General features: G+C 45.2%; 1 protein-coding gene across 2 annotated transcripts in view; it reads left to right on the forward strand.

Annotated features, from left to right (window-relative positions):
- The window catches only part of ak3 (adenylate kinase 3), a 77,586-nt gene that overhangs the window by 31,044 nt on the left and 29,660 nt on the right, over positions 1–16,882 (forward strand). Inside the window, exon 1 of one of the 2 annotated variants that reach the window (XM_080188542.1) lies at positions 15,000–15,284. The exons of the other annotated variant lie outside the window; for it this stretch is intronic. Within the exon in view, the coding sequence (XP_080044668.1) occupies positions 15,137–15,284 (148 nt within the window). The 5' untranslated portion in view covers positions 15,000–15,136. Of the gene's footprint in view, positions 1–14,999; positions 15,285–16,882 lie in introns of those variants that run through there. 2 annotated transcript variants of the gene reach the window in all.

The following is a 16,882-nucleotide window of genomic DNA, read 5'->3' on the forward strand; positions in this document are numbered from 1 at the left end:
CCTTCCCCCCCCCCCCCCACCCACCAGAAAATGATTTGACCCGCCTCCCTCGTCTCCCCCACCCACCAGAGAACAATTTGATCTGCCCTCTCCTCTCCCCCCCCCACCAGAGAATGATTTGACCCATCTCTCCCCTCACCGGAGAACAATCTGACCCACCACCTTCCTTCTCCCTTTCCCCAACCCCACCACCAATCTGAGTCAGAGCCACTGGAAGCTCTGAACTTCCTCAGAAGCTGGAGTGCCCAAGTCAGACTTCTGAGGCCATGCTTGTTTTGCGCTGAATCTGGATGGGGCAAATGCATTGGTAAAGAGGGAAGTGCAGGCAAGTTTTGGCATCCAGTCCAGTAAGTCAATTTAAATGCATGCAAATACATTTAAACTGACGTTGCCCATGTTTTGGGCACAGTCCCAATCGCAGCCATTTTAGGCGCCTGGTAAAGGGGAAGCGGGCAGGGAGATGAGCATGGATTGCACTACTAGCCTCACACCCGACTTTACCAAGTTTTCGCGCCCGATAATGGGCACAATTTGACATTAAAACCAGGTCCTATGTGTTCTGGGAGTCCAGAACCAGGTAAGTATGGAGGTCTCAGGGCAAGGTGGGGCAGTGAGGCCAGACACCTTTTGGTTAGACTGCTAATGGAAGCCCTTATTTCCCCACACCCCTCCACTTCCCCCTTCCCATCCAGGACCTGAACAGGGTTACTTTTCAGACTTCTCCCTCGCCTCTGAACTCCTCCCACCTGCTTAAAATTGGAGGCAGCTGGGAAACAGTCCTTAAGTGATTATTAATTGGCCACTTAGGGGTCTCGAAAGGGGCAAAGGTGGGTGAATCAGCCTAGACCTTGCCCAGTCCGGTGTAAAATTGTTGAGAGGTCAGTACAGGAAGGCCAGCCAAAAGGTTTTAAAGTCATCCTCTGACAACATAACTAGCCAGCAGGTAAAACTGTGCCTTAAGAACAAAGAAGAACAAAAACAGCCTGGGGAACAGGCCCTTCGGCCCAACGAGCCCACGCCGCCATTTTAACATTACCAGTCCCCCCCTCCACCCATGACCCTTATCTATTGTTTATGGCATTCCACATTGAGGGAAACTAATTTAGGGACAATTTATTACCTCCAATCAGCCTAATAGCACATCTTTGGGGTATGGGAGGAAACAGGAGCACCCGGAGAAAACCCACGCAAGCACAGGGAGAATGCGCAAACTCCCACAGACACTGGCCCAAATCTATGTGTCTGCACAGCAAACAGTGATAGTCACTGAGCTGTCGTGTTGCCCAGCATCTGGTCCAATTTAAGCACACACTAACGACATGAAGCACTAGGCTACTCTCAAACATTCAAGAGCAGCCCAAGTGCGACCCATTGCGTGTATGCCCCTCGTCGGACAACAAGGCGGACCTCCTTAAAACCTGTGAATTAAACCTTAAGATGATATGAGGGCAAATGGCCAAAAGCTTGGTCAAGGAGGTAGGCTTTAAGAAATGTCTTAAAGGAGGAAAGAAAGGTAGATAAACTGGGAGATTTAGGGAAAGGTTCCAAAATCTTCGGGCCTTGGCAGTTGAAGACCGGGCTACAAATGGTAGAGCAATTTAAAATGGAGCGTGCTCAGGAGATCAACAGCATTCGATGAGCACTGGTATTTTGTAAGGCTTTGGAATTGGAGGATTGATACAGGGCTGGTGGGATTTGAAACAAGAATGAGATTTTAAAATCAAGGCATTGCTTGATCAGGAACCAGTGTAGGTCAGCAAGTTCAGGGGTGATGAATGAATGGTGTTGGTGTAAGAATACTGACAGCAGAGTCTTAGATGACCTACAGAGGGTAGAATGTGGCAGTGCTAGAATAGTTGGGTCTAGAGATAACAAAAGCATCAATGAGGATTTCAGCAGCAGGTGAGTTGAAGTAAGGATGGAGTTGGGTGATTTACAGAGGCAAAAATAGCAAAGTTCTCCATATTTCTTGGTGACCGAAGAGTTAGTAAAGCCCCTCTTCTCCTCTCCAGCCCCCCCTCACTCACTCTCACACAGTAATTAGCCCCTCTCCTCCTACTGCACATACACCTCTTCCCTCCCCCCTCTCAACAAACTGACTCACTCAGCAACCTCTCACTCAGTAACATTGCTCACTCCTCCATCCCTGTACCCCATGGAGGCTCAGGCTCCACTTCCAGTTTACCTCCCACCCATGCCAATCCCTGCAGCCAGCAGCAAGGTATATGCTGGCACAAGGCTGAATGGCAGCTTCTTTGTGTTTGCTCTCAGCTTCATTACTCGTGGAAGTTAGAAAAAAAATTAAAAGGGAGGAATTCTGTTATTCCAAGTGTGGTGTAACCAGTGCCTTGTATAGTTATAACAAGACTTCCCTATTTTTCTACTCCATTCCCTTTGAAATAAAGGCCAATATTCCATTTGTGTTCCCTATTACCAGCCAAACTTGCATGCTAACTTTTTGTGATTTATGCACTAGGCCCCTCAAATCCCTCTGTGCTGCAGCTTTCTGCAGTCTTTCTCTATTTAAATCTTATTAAGCTCCTTCGTTCTTCCTACCAAAGTACATAACCATATTTTCCTACATTTATATTCCATCTGTCAAGTTTTTGCCTTCTCATTTAACCTGTCTGTAACCCTCTGTTTACTCTTTGTGTCATCTTTACTACTGGCCTTCCTACCTATTTTTGAGTCATCCACAAACTTGGCAATAATACATTCAATTTTTTTGTAAGTCATTTATATATATATATATATATATATATATGGTAAATAATTGTGGCTCCAGCACTGATCTACTAGTTACAAGTTGCCATTCTGAAAATTCCCCTCCTATCCAAACTCTATCTTCTATTAGCTGGACAAATCCTCTATCCATGGCAATAAACTACCCCAACAGTATGGGCTCTTATATTATGAAGTAGTCTTTTATGCAGTGCCTTATCAAATGCTTTTTGGAAATCCAAGTATATTACATCTACTGATTTGCCTTTATCTATCCTGCTTGCAACCACCTCAAACAATTCAAATAAATTTGTCAGGAATGATTTCCCCTTCATGAAGCCATTTTGACTCTGCTTAATTATTTTACGTATTTCTAAATGCACTGCTGTTACAGCCTTTATAGTGGACTCTAACATTTTCCCCAATGACAGATGTTAAGCTAAATGATCTATAATTACCTGTTTTTGTCTCCCCTGTCCCCTTTTCAATAAGGATATTACATCGATGGTTTTCCAATTCACCGGGACGTTTCCAGAATTTAAGAATTCTTGGATGCAAAGGTAGTGCATACTACCGGTGCATCCACTATCTCTGTAGCTACTTCTATTAATATCCTAGGATGCAAGCCTTTAGCCCCACTAGTTGCCCTAATTGTTCTTCTCTAGTGACAGCTTTATATTTATTTCATTCTTTCCACCCCCTTTTTGCCCCTTGATTATTTAGTATTTATTGGAATGCTATTAGTGTCTTTTAATCATGAAGACTGTCACAAAGTATTTATTAACTCCTCTGCCATTTCCTGGTTCCCCATTATTATTTCCCCAGTCTTATTCTTTAGGGGGTCAATGTTCACTTTGATCTCTCTCTCCCTTTCTATATATTTAAAGAAGCCCCTCCTGTCTGTTTTTATTTGCTAGATTACCCTCATGGTTTATCTTCTCCCTGTTTGTTACTTTTGGTCATTTTGTTTGGTTTTAAAACTTACTCACTCTGACTTTCCACTAACCTTTGCCACACTATGTTTTTTCATTTTAATACTATCCTTAACTTCCTTAGTTAACCCTGATTGAGTTGTCCCTTTCTTAGAATCCTTCATCCTCATTGAGATATATCCTTGTTGTGAGTCATGAACTATTTGCATAAAGGTATGCCACTGCTAATCAATCATACTTTCTACTAAACTCCTTTCCCAGTCCACTCCATCCAATTCTGCCTTCATTCTTTTGTAATAACCCTTCTTTAAGTTTAGCAGCACAGTTGTTTCTGATCCATATTTCTCACTCTGAAAACAAATGCTAAATTCTACCATGTTGTGGTCACTGTTTCCTAGAGGATTTTTAATTCTGAGATTGTTTATTAAATCTGCCTCATTACACAGTACCAGATCCAAAATAGCAATCTCTCACTAGATCCACAAATATAGTTCAATGAAACTGTCCCAAAAAGCGCTACAAATTCTTCACGGCTATCTCAGCCAATTTAATTTTCCCAATCCATGCGAAGATTAAAATCACCCATGATTAATGTACTGCCCCTTTTTACGTACCCTCGTTTATCTCTTGATTTATTCTCCATCCTGACTACTGTTGGGGGAAGGGGGGTGAAATAAGCTACTCCTATTAGTTATTTTTACCCTTCATAACATATGGATTCTATATCTTCTGATCCCAGATCATTTCTTGTGACTGTATTTATTCTATCACATATTAACAAAGCTACCCTACCACTCTTTCTTCTATGCCTGTCCTTATTGAACGTCATATACCCTGAATACTTAGTTCCCAGATTTGATCTCCTTGTAACCACATCTCTAATGTCTATAAAATCATTCCTATTAATCTCAATTTGTGCTGTTGATTGAGTTACTTTGTGCCAAATACTATCTGTATTTAAGTAAACAGCCATTAATTTTGCTATTTTATTATTCCCCCCACCCCAACCCCAATTGCTGTTTCTTTTAACGTATACACTATGCCTGCCTATCACACTCTGCAAGTCAGCTTTTTAGGTAACGATACCCAATGTTGCCATATCCATGAACTATGTTCAAGCCTCATGCCTTTTTCAAATTATCCAGGAGTCGAGGAGCTCCCCATACTTCCCCCATTACTTTCTCCCACTGCATTTGCATTTTCTAGCTGGAAGAGAACATTTTTCTGATTTGTTTGCCTCCAACTAATTTCTTGTCCCCTGTCACCAGTCTTGATGTTGTTAGTCTTATTTGTCTAGAACAAATCAGATCACTCTCAATTATCCATCTTTGCTTATATCAAAGAATTCAGTACTTGGTCAGCAAACTGTCCAAATGTTGATTGTGGCTTCATGCTTGAATCAATCCCATAGCATCCCATTTCATACAATTTGATATCACAATTGGGTGGGTTAACTGATCCCTCATAAAAAGTGCAAGAACTTGGCTTTGTTTATCTGTATAAGGGATCCATCATAATTAGCTAGCAGTACAGGTACCTTTTCCCAATTTATGAACCAGCATTTCATCCAGTGTTCGCTTTCTTACTGCTCCCATTCCGATCCACTAATTTTTTGGCAGGTCAGGCCAGGAAGTGTGTGTGTCGGCCATTTCACGGGATCCCCATGGGTGTTTACAACCTGTGCGCATCTCCCAACCAGAAAAAAGTGCCTCTGTTGGACCGCACTGAACACTGGCCTACCGCTAATTTGCATCACTTCCAATCTTTAGCATGCCATTATCAGGAGCGACACGGTTGCCACCCACATTAGCGTCTTCCATCTCTTTGGCATGATGTTACTTTGGCGCTAATCGAATTAGGGATATAAAGGTTTGAACCTGGCGTGGCAGCGTTAAACTGGCATGAGGTGGTAAGTGCTGTGGACCTGAAGTGAGCAGAGAGCGGGGGATGTTGCAGGCAGGCCCTGTGGGCTTTCTCCTGGCTGTCTTCAGCTGCTGGCCTGTGGACTAGTGATATGAGGTGGGGGAGCTTCTATTTTCTCAGAGCTCTGTGGGGGAGGGGCCCTGAAGGAGTCCCACTCAGCCTTCCTGTGAGGGCACTATGCAGTCGCACTGACTTGCCACAGGGTGTGGTCAGGGACTGCATTGAGTGCTGGAGTTCTGGGGAGTGGCGGCAGGGGGCGGTGGTGGTGGTGTTTGGAGGAGTGGAGTGCACCATGTGCTGACTGAGGCCTAAGCAGATGAAGTGGCTGCTGCTACAGGCTGGGGTGCAGAGATTCAGACTTGGGCTGCATGGAATCTGCAGTCACTGGGCACACAGTGACTGTAGATGTAGAGGTTAGAGGGTAAAATATGTACAGATATGAGGTTAGGGCCTGGGTGGGATTGTGGTTGGTACAGCCTCGATGACCCCAACGTCCTCTTTCTGTACCGTAGGGTTTCTAAACAGAACACGAAGTCTTCTTAGTTGTTCTAAACATCTGCTGCTGCTTTGCAGTCTGTCCCTGCCCTGTGACACAGACCAGCAACATATGCCTGTAATAGATGCTGCAGTTGCACACGTAGCAATGGCTCAAGTATGTGCATTGCCCACAACTGCACATTAACCTGCAAAATCTGCTAGCATTTGTCATGATAGGAATTTCACACAACCTAATCAGGTCATGCATGGCAGTACAGATTGTGTGGTTGCCAGCATCCACAAATGGGAGTACTGGCCCAAGTGAGGGATTAGGGTGGTGCTGGGTCTATGCAGACCATGACACCCTCGCCCTTGGCCCACTGTGTCCCCAGGATGGCCTGGACCCTGCAATCCATGAGGCCAGATCCCTGAGCCAGACTTTCCACTGCAGTTGCCACCCTTGCAGTTTTGGCCTGGTTCACCCACATTGCAGGAGGTGGTGCTGAGAACAGCACACTGTTTGACTCTTCTAAACAGCCTTGCAGTCACAGCATGGTTGCTGATAGCCCATCCATAACTCTCCAGGTTTGCTGATGTATCTAAACGAGTCTTAGGATGAACAAACCCCAAGGCCCGGCAGCTGAATCCTTGTCTCCGGCAGATTTCCATTTGCCCGAGCCCTCGGATGTGACCACCTCCACCCGATGTGCATCAGTGTCTGTGATGCGCTCACCAGTAAGTGACTCAAAAGCCTCAAGACTGAAAGGAATCACCTTGGTGATAGCCTGTGTTGGTGGGTTGTGTGGTAGATGCTGGTGCTGCTTCACTGGTGCAGTTCTCGGAGGATTCTTCAGAGTCTCCCTCCGAGGTGTCGTCCAGGGGGTTGTGGGGAGTTTGCTGAACAGCAACACCCAAAGGATAAGTTCATCTGGGTCCAGGGCTGCAATAAAGAACACGCATTAGGGGAAGGGAGGTAAATCATTCTATGCAGCATCTCACATTTCAAAGAGGACCTCGGTTGAGGGCTACGCTGATACTCACTTGCATGCTGGACACTGATCTGGCTGTCTGTCACCATTCTGGATGCCCCATCACTCCCTGCCAGCTCTATCTGTTGCCACAGGTCAGGCACACCACCTGTGCTCTCTCACAGTGATTGTGCATGCTTTTCTCCTGTGAGAACATAATGTGGGTAGCAACATTAGTATATTGAAGTGCATGGTGTGCCTGGCAGACAGTGTGTTAGCAGTTTCAGGGAAAAGGATCAACCACTGAGCAGTGCTCGTTGAGGGATGAGGGAAAGGGGTTAGATGCTTTCCTGGGGGAAAGGGGCCTTGTTGCATGCCCTTCAGGTGTTTAGGCATGGTTTGAGATTCATGACAACCACATGCAGGTTTCAAAGTGGGATGCTCACTCACCCTTACTGCCCAAAAAAAGGTAGTAGTTTCTTCTTGCACTGCTGGCCAGACCAAGATGTCATTCTCCTGACTTTTATAGCATCCACCACCTCCTCCCCAATGTCTTCACAGCTGTACCTCTTGGGTAAGGGGCCTGACTGGGGAAGATCTTCTCTATAGAATCAAACAGGCAGGCCTGGTCAGCCTCAGTGAATGGGAATGGGGAGGGGGAGGGGGAGGGGGAGGGGCCTGCTCTCTTTGAAGATGTCCTTGTGACATGACTGGTTCCATTCTTGCAGCTTATATACAGCTCCGGCTTGTGAGGGGAGTGCACATGCATTGACTTTAGCCGGTCATGAACCAGATGGCAACAATTCCTTGTGAGAAATTTTGAAGGCCGATCTCAATTGAGTGTCACGCATCCCTCAGGATTCTGATTGGCTGTCACTCAACAAGCTGCTGTTTCCAGAGGGGTGCAATGCTCCCAATCAATAAGTTGCTGTGTCTGGGATGGGGAGGGTGGAGTGGGGGGCTGGGGTGGGAGGAGGCAGGGGGGTGGTGGGGGCTGGAGTAGGAGGGGGCAGGGGGATGGTGGGGGCCGGGGAGGGAGGTGTGAAATACTCAGGGTTCCCATTCAACAGAGGGAATACTCGCAAGCTGGGGGTGTGCATGGTAGCACAGCGTGAGTTCTCTGCAGCGTAGCAGTGAGGTCAGTATGTTTATGGCAGGAGGGATGGGGTACCTGCATTATCCAGCTCAGTGCGGGGATGGGGTGAGCAACCAGCCATGTCTGTATGGGGAGGAGGGGGTAAGCAGGCAGCCATGTCTGTATAAGAGGGGCGGGATGGAGTGAGAGTGGGCAGCCATGTCCATATGGGAGATGGGGTGAGCAGGCAGCCATGTCTGTATGGGGGAAGGGGTGAGCAGGCAGCCATGCCCATATGAGGGCGGAATGGGGTGAGTGGGCAGCCATGTCCATCCGTATGGGGGATGGGGAGATGGGGTGAGTGGGCAGTAATGTCCATATGGAGGGGGAGGCAGGTCCAGCGATGAGACCAGTGATGTCTGTGTGGGGGCCAGCGATGTCTGTGGGTGTTGGAGGGCAGTGATCTCGATGCTTGGAGTCTTTTCAGCGATCTCCCAGAGATGTGCGAATGCGCAGGTTCCCGCTCATCCTGCTGATTTCAGCCTCTTTGGCATGACTAGGCACCTCCCCCCCCCGCCCCTCGAGCTTTTAATGATATTCCCACTTGTGACCTCTGCATTGCAGAATGTGGGAGATTCAAGTCTGAAGTTGCACTGAAAAAACAAGCATGATTTACACCATTTTTTCCACAAATTCAGCACTTAGAACTTTTTCGTAGAATCATAGAAACCCTACAGTGCAGAAAGAGGCCATTTGGCCGATAGAACCTGCACTGACTACAATCCCACCCAGGCCCTACCCCCATATCCCGACATATTTACCCACTAATCCCTCTAACCTATGCATCTCAGGACTCTTAAGTGGCAATTTTTAGCATGGCCAATCAACCTAACCTGCACATCTTTGGACTGTGGGAGGAAACCGGGGCACCCGGAGGAAACCCACACAGATGCAAGGAGAATGTGGAAACTCCACACAGATAGTGTCCCAAGCGAGGAATTGAACTCAGGTCCCTTTTTGGGAGTATTGCCCCCATAGTGTGACAAAGAAGTTTTGTTCAGTTTGCAGAGCACCTCCCTATCCTTTACTTTGGTTACTGTACATTTTCTTGTGTCCTTTAAGGTCTGCACTCACATTTTCTTGACAGGGTCATGAATCTTGCCATCTTGATGTAGTGGTTGCTTCTGACAAAAGATCATGACCTTTTCTTCCCCTTTTCCTCAGCCTCTGTAAAACCCTTGACTATAGATGGTGGTGTAACTTAGCCTGATGTATACAAGCGTCTTCAAGGAAGGATCAAAAGAATCAAATCATATTTTGAATGGCATCCATATTCCTCACACCCTTTTCATTATGCTTCCTTCTTGTCTAAGTCAATGCACAATCTTGTTGACATTCTATGACCACTCATCCCTCGGTGCATGTTTGTAAAGTTCCCTTATTGAGAGCAAATCCTGTCAAACCTCCCTTTGCCTTGGAGTCACAGCTGGCTGGCTGTTCAATAACTTGATTACATACACTGAGAGAAGCCATACTCTTGTTGGCTCTGAGCAACAAATTGTCCAGCTTGTAATTCTGCATTGATATAAGGACAACTGTCTTTCAAGCTACACACCTGAAGCTAATATGCTGAAAGATAGTTGATCTAATCACAAGCAAAGAATGATGGCTGCATGAAGTAAATGCTTAAAAGATGATGAACCTACTGGTTACCCTGGTTACTTTGATAAATGGCAGCAATTCTTCTAAAATATTGATGCAACTGCTCAGAAACTGAAAAGTCACACTGTTTTTGCTATTATTAACAAAGTTGTTGTAGCAACTAAAGAGTTGAGGGATGTCATCAAAATCATAATTGGCGAAGGCAGTCTGATGTTCAACAGCTAGATTGTAAATCTGGTCTTGTTCATCATCTGGCAGAGTGTCAATGTAAACTGCCTTTTCAATCTCTGTGGAGCTTCACATTTAATCTTCAGAGTACTAACAATCCTGTAGTAATGACAACCACCGACCACACTATTGACAGTTTGGATTTGGTGAACATATCCTGAAGACTGTTATCTGTAAATATTTATTGATGCAAGCTACATATGCCTTTGCAGCATGAAACACCCCTCCCACCAAGCAAAGAACAAGTCTCTGCATGGAGATGGCGTTCCTCCAACAACACTCCTAGACTCTAGCATAAATTGCTGGTTTATTGTTATTTTATGCTGCTCTTACCAAGTCTTAAGTTTGTCTGCAATATCAACACATCAGTGCAGGATTCTGTTCACTGTACTGAGCTCAGCAGGGTTGACATTAATGACTTGAAGATAGCCAATCACTCTGGCTTTTCATGCAATTTCCTGCTTATTTTATAACAATATTTCCAATAATAAAATGCACACTTTTTGAGAATGGCAACAATGATTTCTGTGATGTGATCTCTAAACTAACAATGGTGAAAATTTGAAATACTTCCATGGAGGGGACTATGGAAATGCATTTTTTTTAGATTTGGCCCACAGTCTATTAAGAGAGAAAAGGAAAATGCTTGTATGATTTAAGGTGAATGTAGGAGCTTTTAGTGCTGTAAGTGGAGGTCTTTGACGCAATGAGTATTGTCACTGCCTCTGAGCCAGAAGCTCCAGGTTCAGACTTGATAGCCAGGGAAGGTGTATTCACAATGTGGCCAAACGAGTTGATTATCAAACTATAATGCCTGTTCTGCTGGTATGGATTTAAAGGAGGAAAATCTCCTGGTCAGCCATGTTTGGTGCAGAGTGATACTCCTCAAGCTACAGTGTCTGGCAACAGGAAAAGCTACCTGTGGAAGCAGACTTAAGCATGTGCTGTGACTGCCTTGTATACCATGAGATATGGGAAAGAAATAAAGTGCAATATGTACACTTCAAAGGTATGTCATTGACTGTAAAGTACTTTAGAATGTCCTGAAGTTGTGAAAGGTGTGATGTAAATGCAAGTGTTTCTTTACCAAAGTCTAAACTTTCCACTTTGAATAAAACATATTTGAAAAAGATTTTGTATCTAAATGATCTATATGGGTGGCATGGTGGCGCTGTAGTTAGCACTGCTTCTTCACAGCGCCAGGGACTTGGGTTCAGTTCCGGCTTCAGACTGTTTGTGTGGAGTTTGCACATTTTCCCCATGTTTGCATGGGTTTCCTCCAGGTGCTCTGGTTTCCTTCCATTGTTCAAAGATGTGCAAGTTAGGTTGATTGGCCATGCTAAATTGTCTCTTAGTGTTGTGAGATTAGCAGGGTAAATATGTGGAGTTATGGGGCTAGAGCCTTGATGAAAATTTTGTCGATGCAGACCAATGGGCTGAATGACCTCCTCCTACACGATAGGGATCATTAAAATACTATTCAATTTGTAGACTTTTTAAATTCATTTTGTGGGATGTGAGCATCACTGGCCAGGCCCGCATTTACTGCCCATCCCTAGTTGCCCTTTAGAAAATGGAAGTGAGCTGCCTTCTTGAACCACTGAAATCCCTGTGGTGTAGTTTTACGCACAGTGCTATTGGGAAAGGAATTCCAGGATTTTGACCCAGCAACAGTGGAGGAACAGCAGTATATTTTCCAAGTCAGGGTGGTGAATGACTTGGGGGTGGGAACCTCCCAGTGGTTTTGTGCCTAGGTGTCTGCTGTTTCTGTCCTTCTCAATGGTAGTGGTCATGGGTTTGGAAGGTGCTCCCTGGAACTCAGGAAGGAACCTAAGTGAGTTCCTGTATTACACACAGCTGCCACTGTCCGTCGGTGGTGGAGGGATTGAATGTTTGTGAAAGGGATAGCAATCAAGAAGGCTGCTTTGTCCTGGATGGCGTTGAGCTTTTTGAATGATGTTGGAGCTGTGCTCATCCAGGCAAATGGAGAGTACGGGGGTGGGGTGGGAGGTGGTGGTGGTGATCAGGAGGTGAGTTACTCACTGCAAAATTCCTAGCCTTTGATGTACTCTGATAGCCAAAGTATTTATATGGCTAGTTCAGTTTCTGGTCAATGATAACCCCAGGATGCTGTTAGTGGTGAACTTGACCTCATTAAGAAACATGGTCATTTCTCACAAAGTTTGGAATGTCAGAGTTACCATTGTTTGGATGTGGACCATCCAGTGTCTTTGTCTTGAGGTGTGTCAGTGACCTGGCCAACATTTGTACATGCTACCTTGCTTATTTGGTCAGTTGTATACTTGCTCTTCATGAAATCTTGCCTTATACAAATTGGCTGTAATATTTTTCCATGTTACAAGTGTATCCAGTTAGAAAAGTCAGTTTCATTGACTGTGAAGTGCTTTGAGATGTCATAAAAATAAAAATTCTATCCTCCTAAAATTTAGCATAATTTGTGCAGTTACATAACATTATCAAGTACAAATTAAGGGTGACACTGCTGCCTCACAGCTTCAGGGGTCCAGGTTCAATTCTGGCCTGGGGTCACTGTCTATGTGGAGTTTGCACATTCTCCCTCTGTCTGCATGCATTTCCTCTGGGTACTCCGGTTTCCATGATGTAGAGATGCCTGCGTTGGACTGGGGTAAACACAGTAAGAAGTCTCACAACACCAGGTTAAAGTCCAACCAGTTTATTTGATAGTAATCCCACAAGCTTTCGGAAACGGTGTGCCTTCGTCAGGTGTGTGGAAGGTTTCCTCCCATAGTCCAAAGATGTGCCATGCTAAATTGACCCTTAGGGTCCCAAAATATGTAGGTTAGATGGGATTAACATGGTAAATGTGTGGGCATCCTGGAATAGAGAGGGGAGAAGGGCCTGGGTAAGGTTGTCTGTCAGAAAGTTGATGCAGGCTCAGTGGGCCAAATGGCTTCTTCTGCACTATAGGGATTTTATGAAATTGAACTGGCTGGAAAATATTTCACCAGACTGGGCTATATTCGCTGGCTAGTTAGCTCAGTTGACTGGATGGCTAGTGTGTGGTTTAGAATAACACCAACAACACAGGTTCGATTTGGGTTTGACTTGGACCTGCCTACTCGCCTACCTCAGGAAATAGAAAGTAATGGCAAACCACCACTGGGGAAAATAATCTGCTCAAGTTGACACATTGGGAAGTAATGAGTCTTCAGGCAGAACACAAATGAATGATGAACGGATAGATGGGCAATGCAGGCTAGTGAGTAGATTGTATGAGTGGCCCTTCATCTCGGTAGGGCTCAAGATTGAAATTGGTATGTTTGTTCTGACCCTTGAAATAAGATAAAATACATTTAATACATGCCAAATATGTCATAAATTGCAGAAGTGGTTAAAAATAAATATTTATGCTTGATTGAACGCAGGTGCAGACAATTTTCATAGTCAATGTGTGCAATCAGCATGCACTGCACGTCATTTGCCTTTGCCTTATGTGCATATAAGCTCAGCCATGCCAGCTGAAAAAAACCATGGATGGAAACCAGCAGAATGTGGCTACCCTGCACATGGGCAACAGTTAATAAAGTATCTTGTGGGCCACATTCAGAACTTAGTTGGGCTGCATGGTCCCACTGGCTGCAGGTTGCCCACCATTGATTTAGCCAGTGCTTACTTGTGTCCTAAACTCCTCCTGGATTTACATTTGTCTCTTTCTGGATTATATTCACTCCCCCTTGATAACGTCCCCTCCACCCTCTCCAAATTACAACAATGACTACATCCCCTGTTTTTACCTCACAAATTACATGACCCAATTACACCCTTTGTTTATACCCATCATTATACCCCTATTTATACATGATTACGATGTGGAGATGCCAGTGTTGGACTGGGGTAAACACAGTAAGAAGTCTCACAACACCAGGTTAAAGTCCAACAGGTTTATTTGGTAGCAAAAGCCACTAGCTTTCGGGTCTCTGACCCCTCGTTAGGTGAGTGGAGAGTTCTGATTACAAACAGGGAATGTAAAGATACACACTCAGTTTACAGAATACTGATTAGAATGTGAGTTTTTACAGCTAATCAGGTCTTAAAGGTGCAGACAATGTGAGTGGAGATAGCATTAAGCATAGGTTAAAGAGATGTGTATTGTCTCCAGACAGAACAGTAAGTGAGATTTTGCAAGCCCAGGCAAGTTATGGGGGTTACAAATAGTGTGACATGAACCCAAGATCCCAACTGAGGCCGTCCTCGCGTGCGTAACTCTGTGCTGAGCAGAACTGATTTGCGACAGCGCAGAGTTGCTGAGCAGAAACTGATAGTCCTCACGTGTGCAGAATTGGGCTATCTCCACTCACATTGCATTTTTAAAACTTGATTAGCTGTAAAAACTTGCATTTTAATCGGTATTCTGTAAACTCAGTGTGTGTCTTTACATCCCCTGTTTGTGATCAGAACTCTCCACTCACCTGACAAAGGGTCAGTGGCCCGAAAGCTAGTAGCTTTTGCTACCAAATAAACTTGTTGGCCTTTAACCTGGTGCTGTGAGACTTCTTACTGTGTATACCTGATTACACTATATATGGGTAGCACGGTGGCACAGTGGTTAACACTGCTGCCTCACAGCGCCAGCGATCCGGGTTCGACTCCCGGCTTGGGCGACTATTTGTGCAGAATCTGCAGATTCTGTCATGTCTGTGTGGGTTTCCTCCCACAACCCAAGGATCTGCGGGTTAGGTGCATTGGCCATGCTAAATTCTCCATCAGTGTACCTGAAGAGGCGCCCGAGTGTGGCAGCTAGGGGATTTTCATAGTATCTTCGTTGCAGTGTTAATGTAAGCCTACTTATGACAGTAACAAAATAAACGTTCTAAAGTTTTACACCATATAAATGACACCCCCTTGTCATTGTACCCCCTGATTACGCAACATTAAACCCTTGTTTAAAGCATTCACAGGGCGCACCCAACTTGATTTGCCACAGCTAGATTGTAACTCCTCAGCTCTTCCCTCCTCCCTACCCAGTGTCACTTCCTGTGAAGAAGCTCTGTGTAAAGTCCAAGGGACAGCGGCGGTGCAGCAGCCCGGGCTGGTAGCGGTTGCAGCCCGGCTGGCCGCCCTCAGCAGACGTGGCAGTGCTGTGTGGGGGGCTGGCTCCATGCTGAGACATGGGGGCCCGGCTGCTGTTCCGTGCCATTATCATGGGCCCTCCCGGCTCGGGAAAGGGGACCGTGTCCGAGCGCATCGTCAACACCTTCGGACTCAAGCACCTGTCCAGTGGAGAGCTGCTGCGGGCCAACATCCTCGACGAGACAGGTACCGGGAGCAGCGGCTCGCCCCTCTCTCCTCAGCCGGCGTACAGGGCTTCCCCGGCGGGCTGAGTGCCTGAACCCTCTCCCCCCGGGTCAGTGCAAAGAGCCTGCCGCTAGCCAGCCTTCCCGCTTAACTCAGCATCACTGAGATCAACGGTTTTAGCAACGTTTGCAGCTTTGAGTCGTGTGTGCGCAATTTAATTTAGAAATTGTGCCGGTTAAAATAAGCCTTTTTTTTGATTATTTGAGACGAGAATCTCGAAGAGATGCGTGAAACCCGGTTAAGCCCACTTAAGAAACAGAACACTTTGGCTGAGGGCTTCAGGCCATATTAACCCATTGTGAAACCGTTTTGTTATTGTCAGTAAGGAGGAAAACACAATGCTGGAAATGCTCAGGTCAGGCAGCGTCTGTGGACAGAGACATTTCTGGCTGGCATGATCTCCAGAACATCTTTTTAGTATCCAGGCGAGATGCTTTTGTATTATTATTGCAGTGGCAGCCGCTCCCTCCCTCTCTGGATTCTGAGTCTGAAAGTTGAGTATAAGCCCCATTTTCAGAGACTTGAGCACATGATTCAGTCTAATAATCCCTGGCTTGGGTCACTGTCTGTGTGGAGTCTGCATGGGTTTCCTTTGGGTGCTCTGGTTTGCTCCCACAGGCTGAAAGACGTGCTGGTTAGGTGCATTGGCCACCCTGAATTCTCCTTCAGTGTACCCAAACAGGTGCTGGAGTGTGGTGACTTGGGGATTTTCACAGTAACGTCATTGCAGTGTTAATGTAAGTGTAATTGTGACACAAATAAATGCAGCATGGAGAGTGCCACTATCTGATAAGGCTTTAAACTGAGATTTCATGTTTCTTTCCTTTCAAATGAATGTGAAAACATGGAATCATAAACATTTACAGCACAGAAAGAGGCCATTCAGCCTGTTGGACCCATGTTGGCTCTCTAGAATAAATAGTTCAATTCCTCTGCTCTCTCTTTGCAGTCCTACAACTTTCCTCTCTCCAGGTACCCAGGGAGAATCGTTGAATGGTTATGGCATTAGAAGGATTCCATGGCAATGTTCAAAGAAGAACAGGTTATTTTCCTAGTATAAAAACAGAAAACACTGGCAATACTCAGCAGGTCAGGCAGCATCTGGGGGGAGAGACAGCGTTAATGTTTCAGGCTATTGATTTTTCATCAGAAACTATTTTTATTTTAGATTTTTAGCATCTACAGTATTTTGCTTTTGAATTAGCTGTACTGCTGTTTTGACCGATATTTATCACTAAAAGCAGGTTATCTCATTTATTTGTAAAAGTTTGCTGTGTGCACACTGACTGCTGCATGCACAAGTTGTTTATTTAAAACAAGGCTTTGTCGTTCGGGAAATAGTGACCTGATTTTTTGCGATATGTTTCACAATAAAAATACAGCAGTTGCAAAGTTGAAGGCATAATGTTAACAAAAGCTGTCATAACTGCTAAGGGAAATTGTATTGCTGTATTTGTTTACTGCCCTTTGAACATCCATATAGTTTGTCTCTCAACATTAAACTTATGCTCCTGACAATCTGGAACAGGACTTTGCAGAGAGATAAGTTGTTCTCATGT

This window comes from Carcharhinus amblyrhynchos, chromosome 5, assembly GCF_965287045.1.
Source record: "Carcharhinus amblyrhynchos chromosome 5, sCarAmb.v2.hapA, whole genome shotgun sequence".
Lineage (NCBI taxonomy): Eukaryota > Metazoa > Chordata > Chondrichthyes > Carcharhiniformes > Carcharhinidae > Carcharhinus > Carcharhinus amblyrhynchos.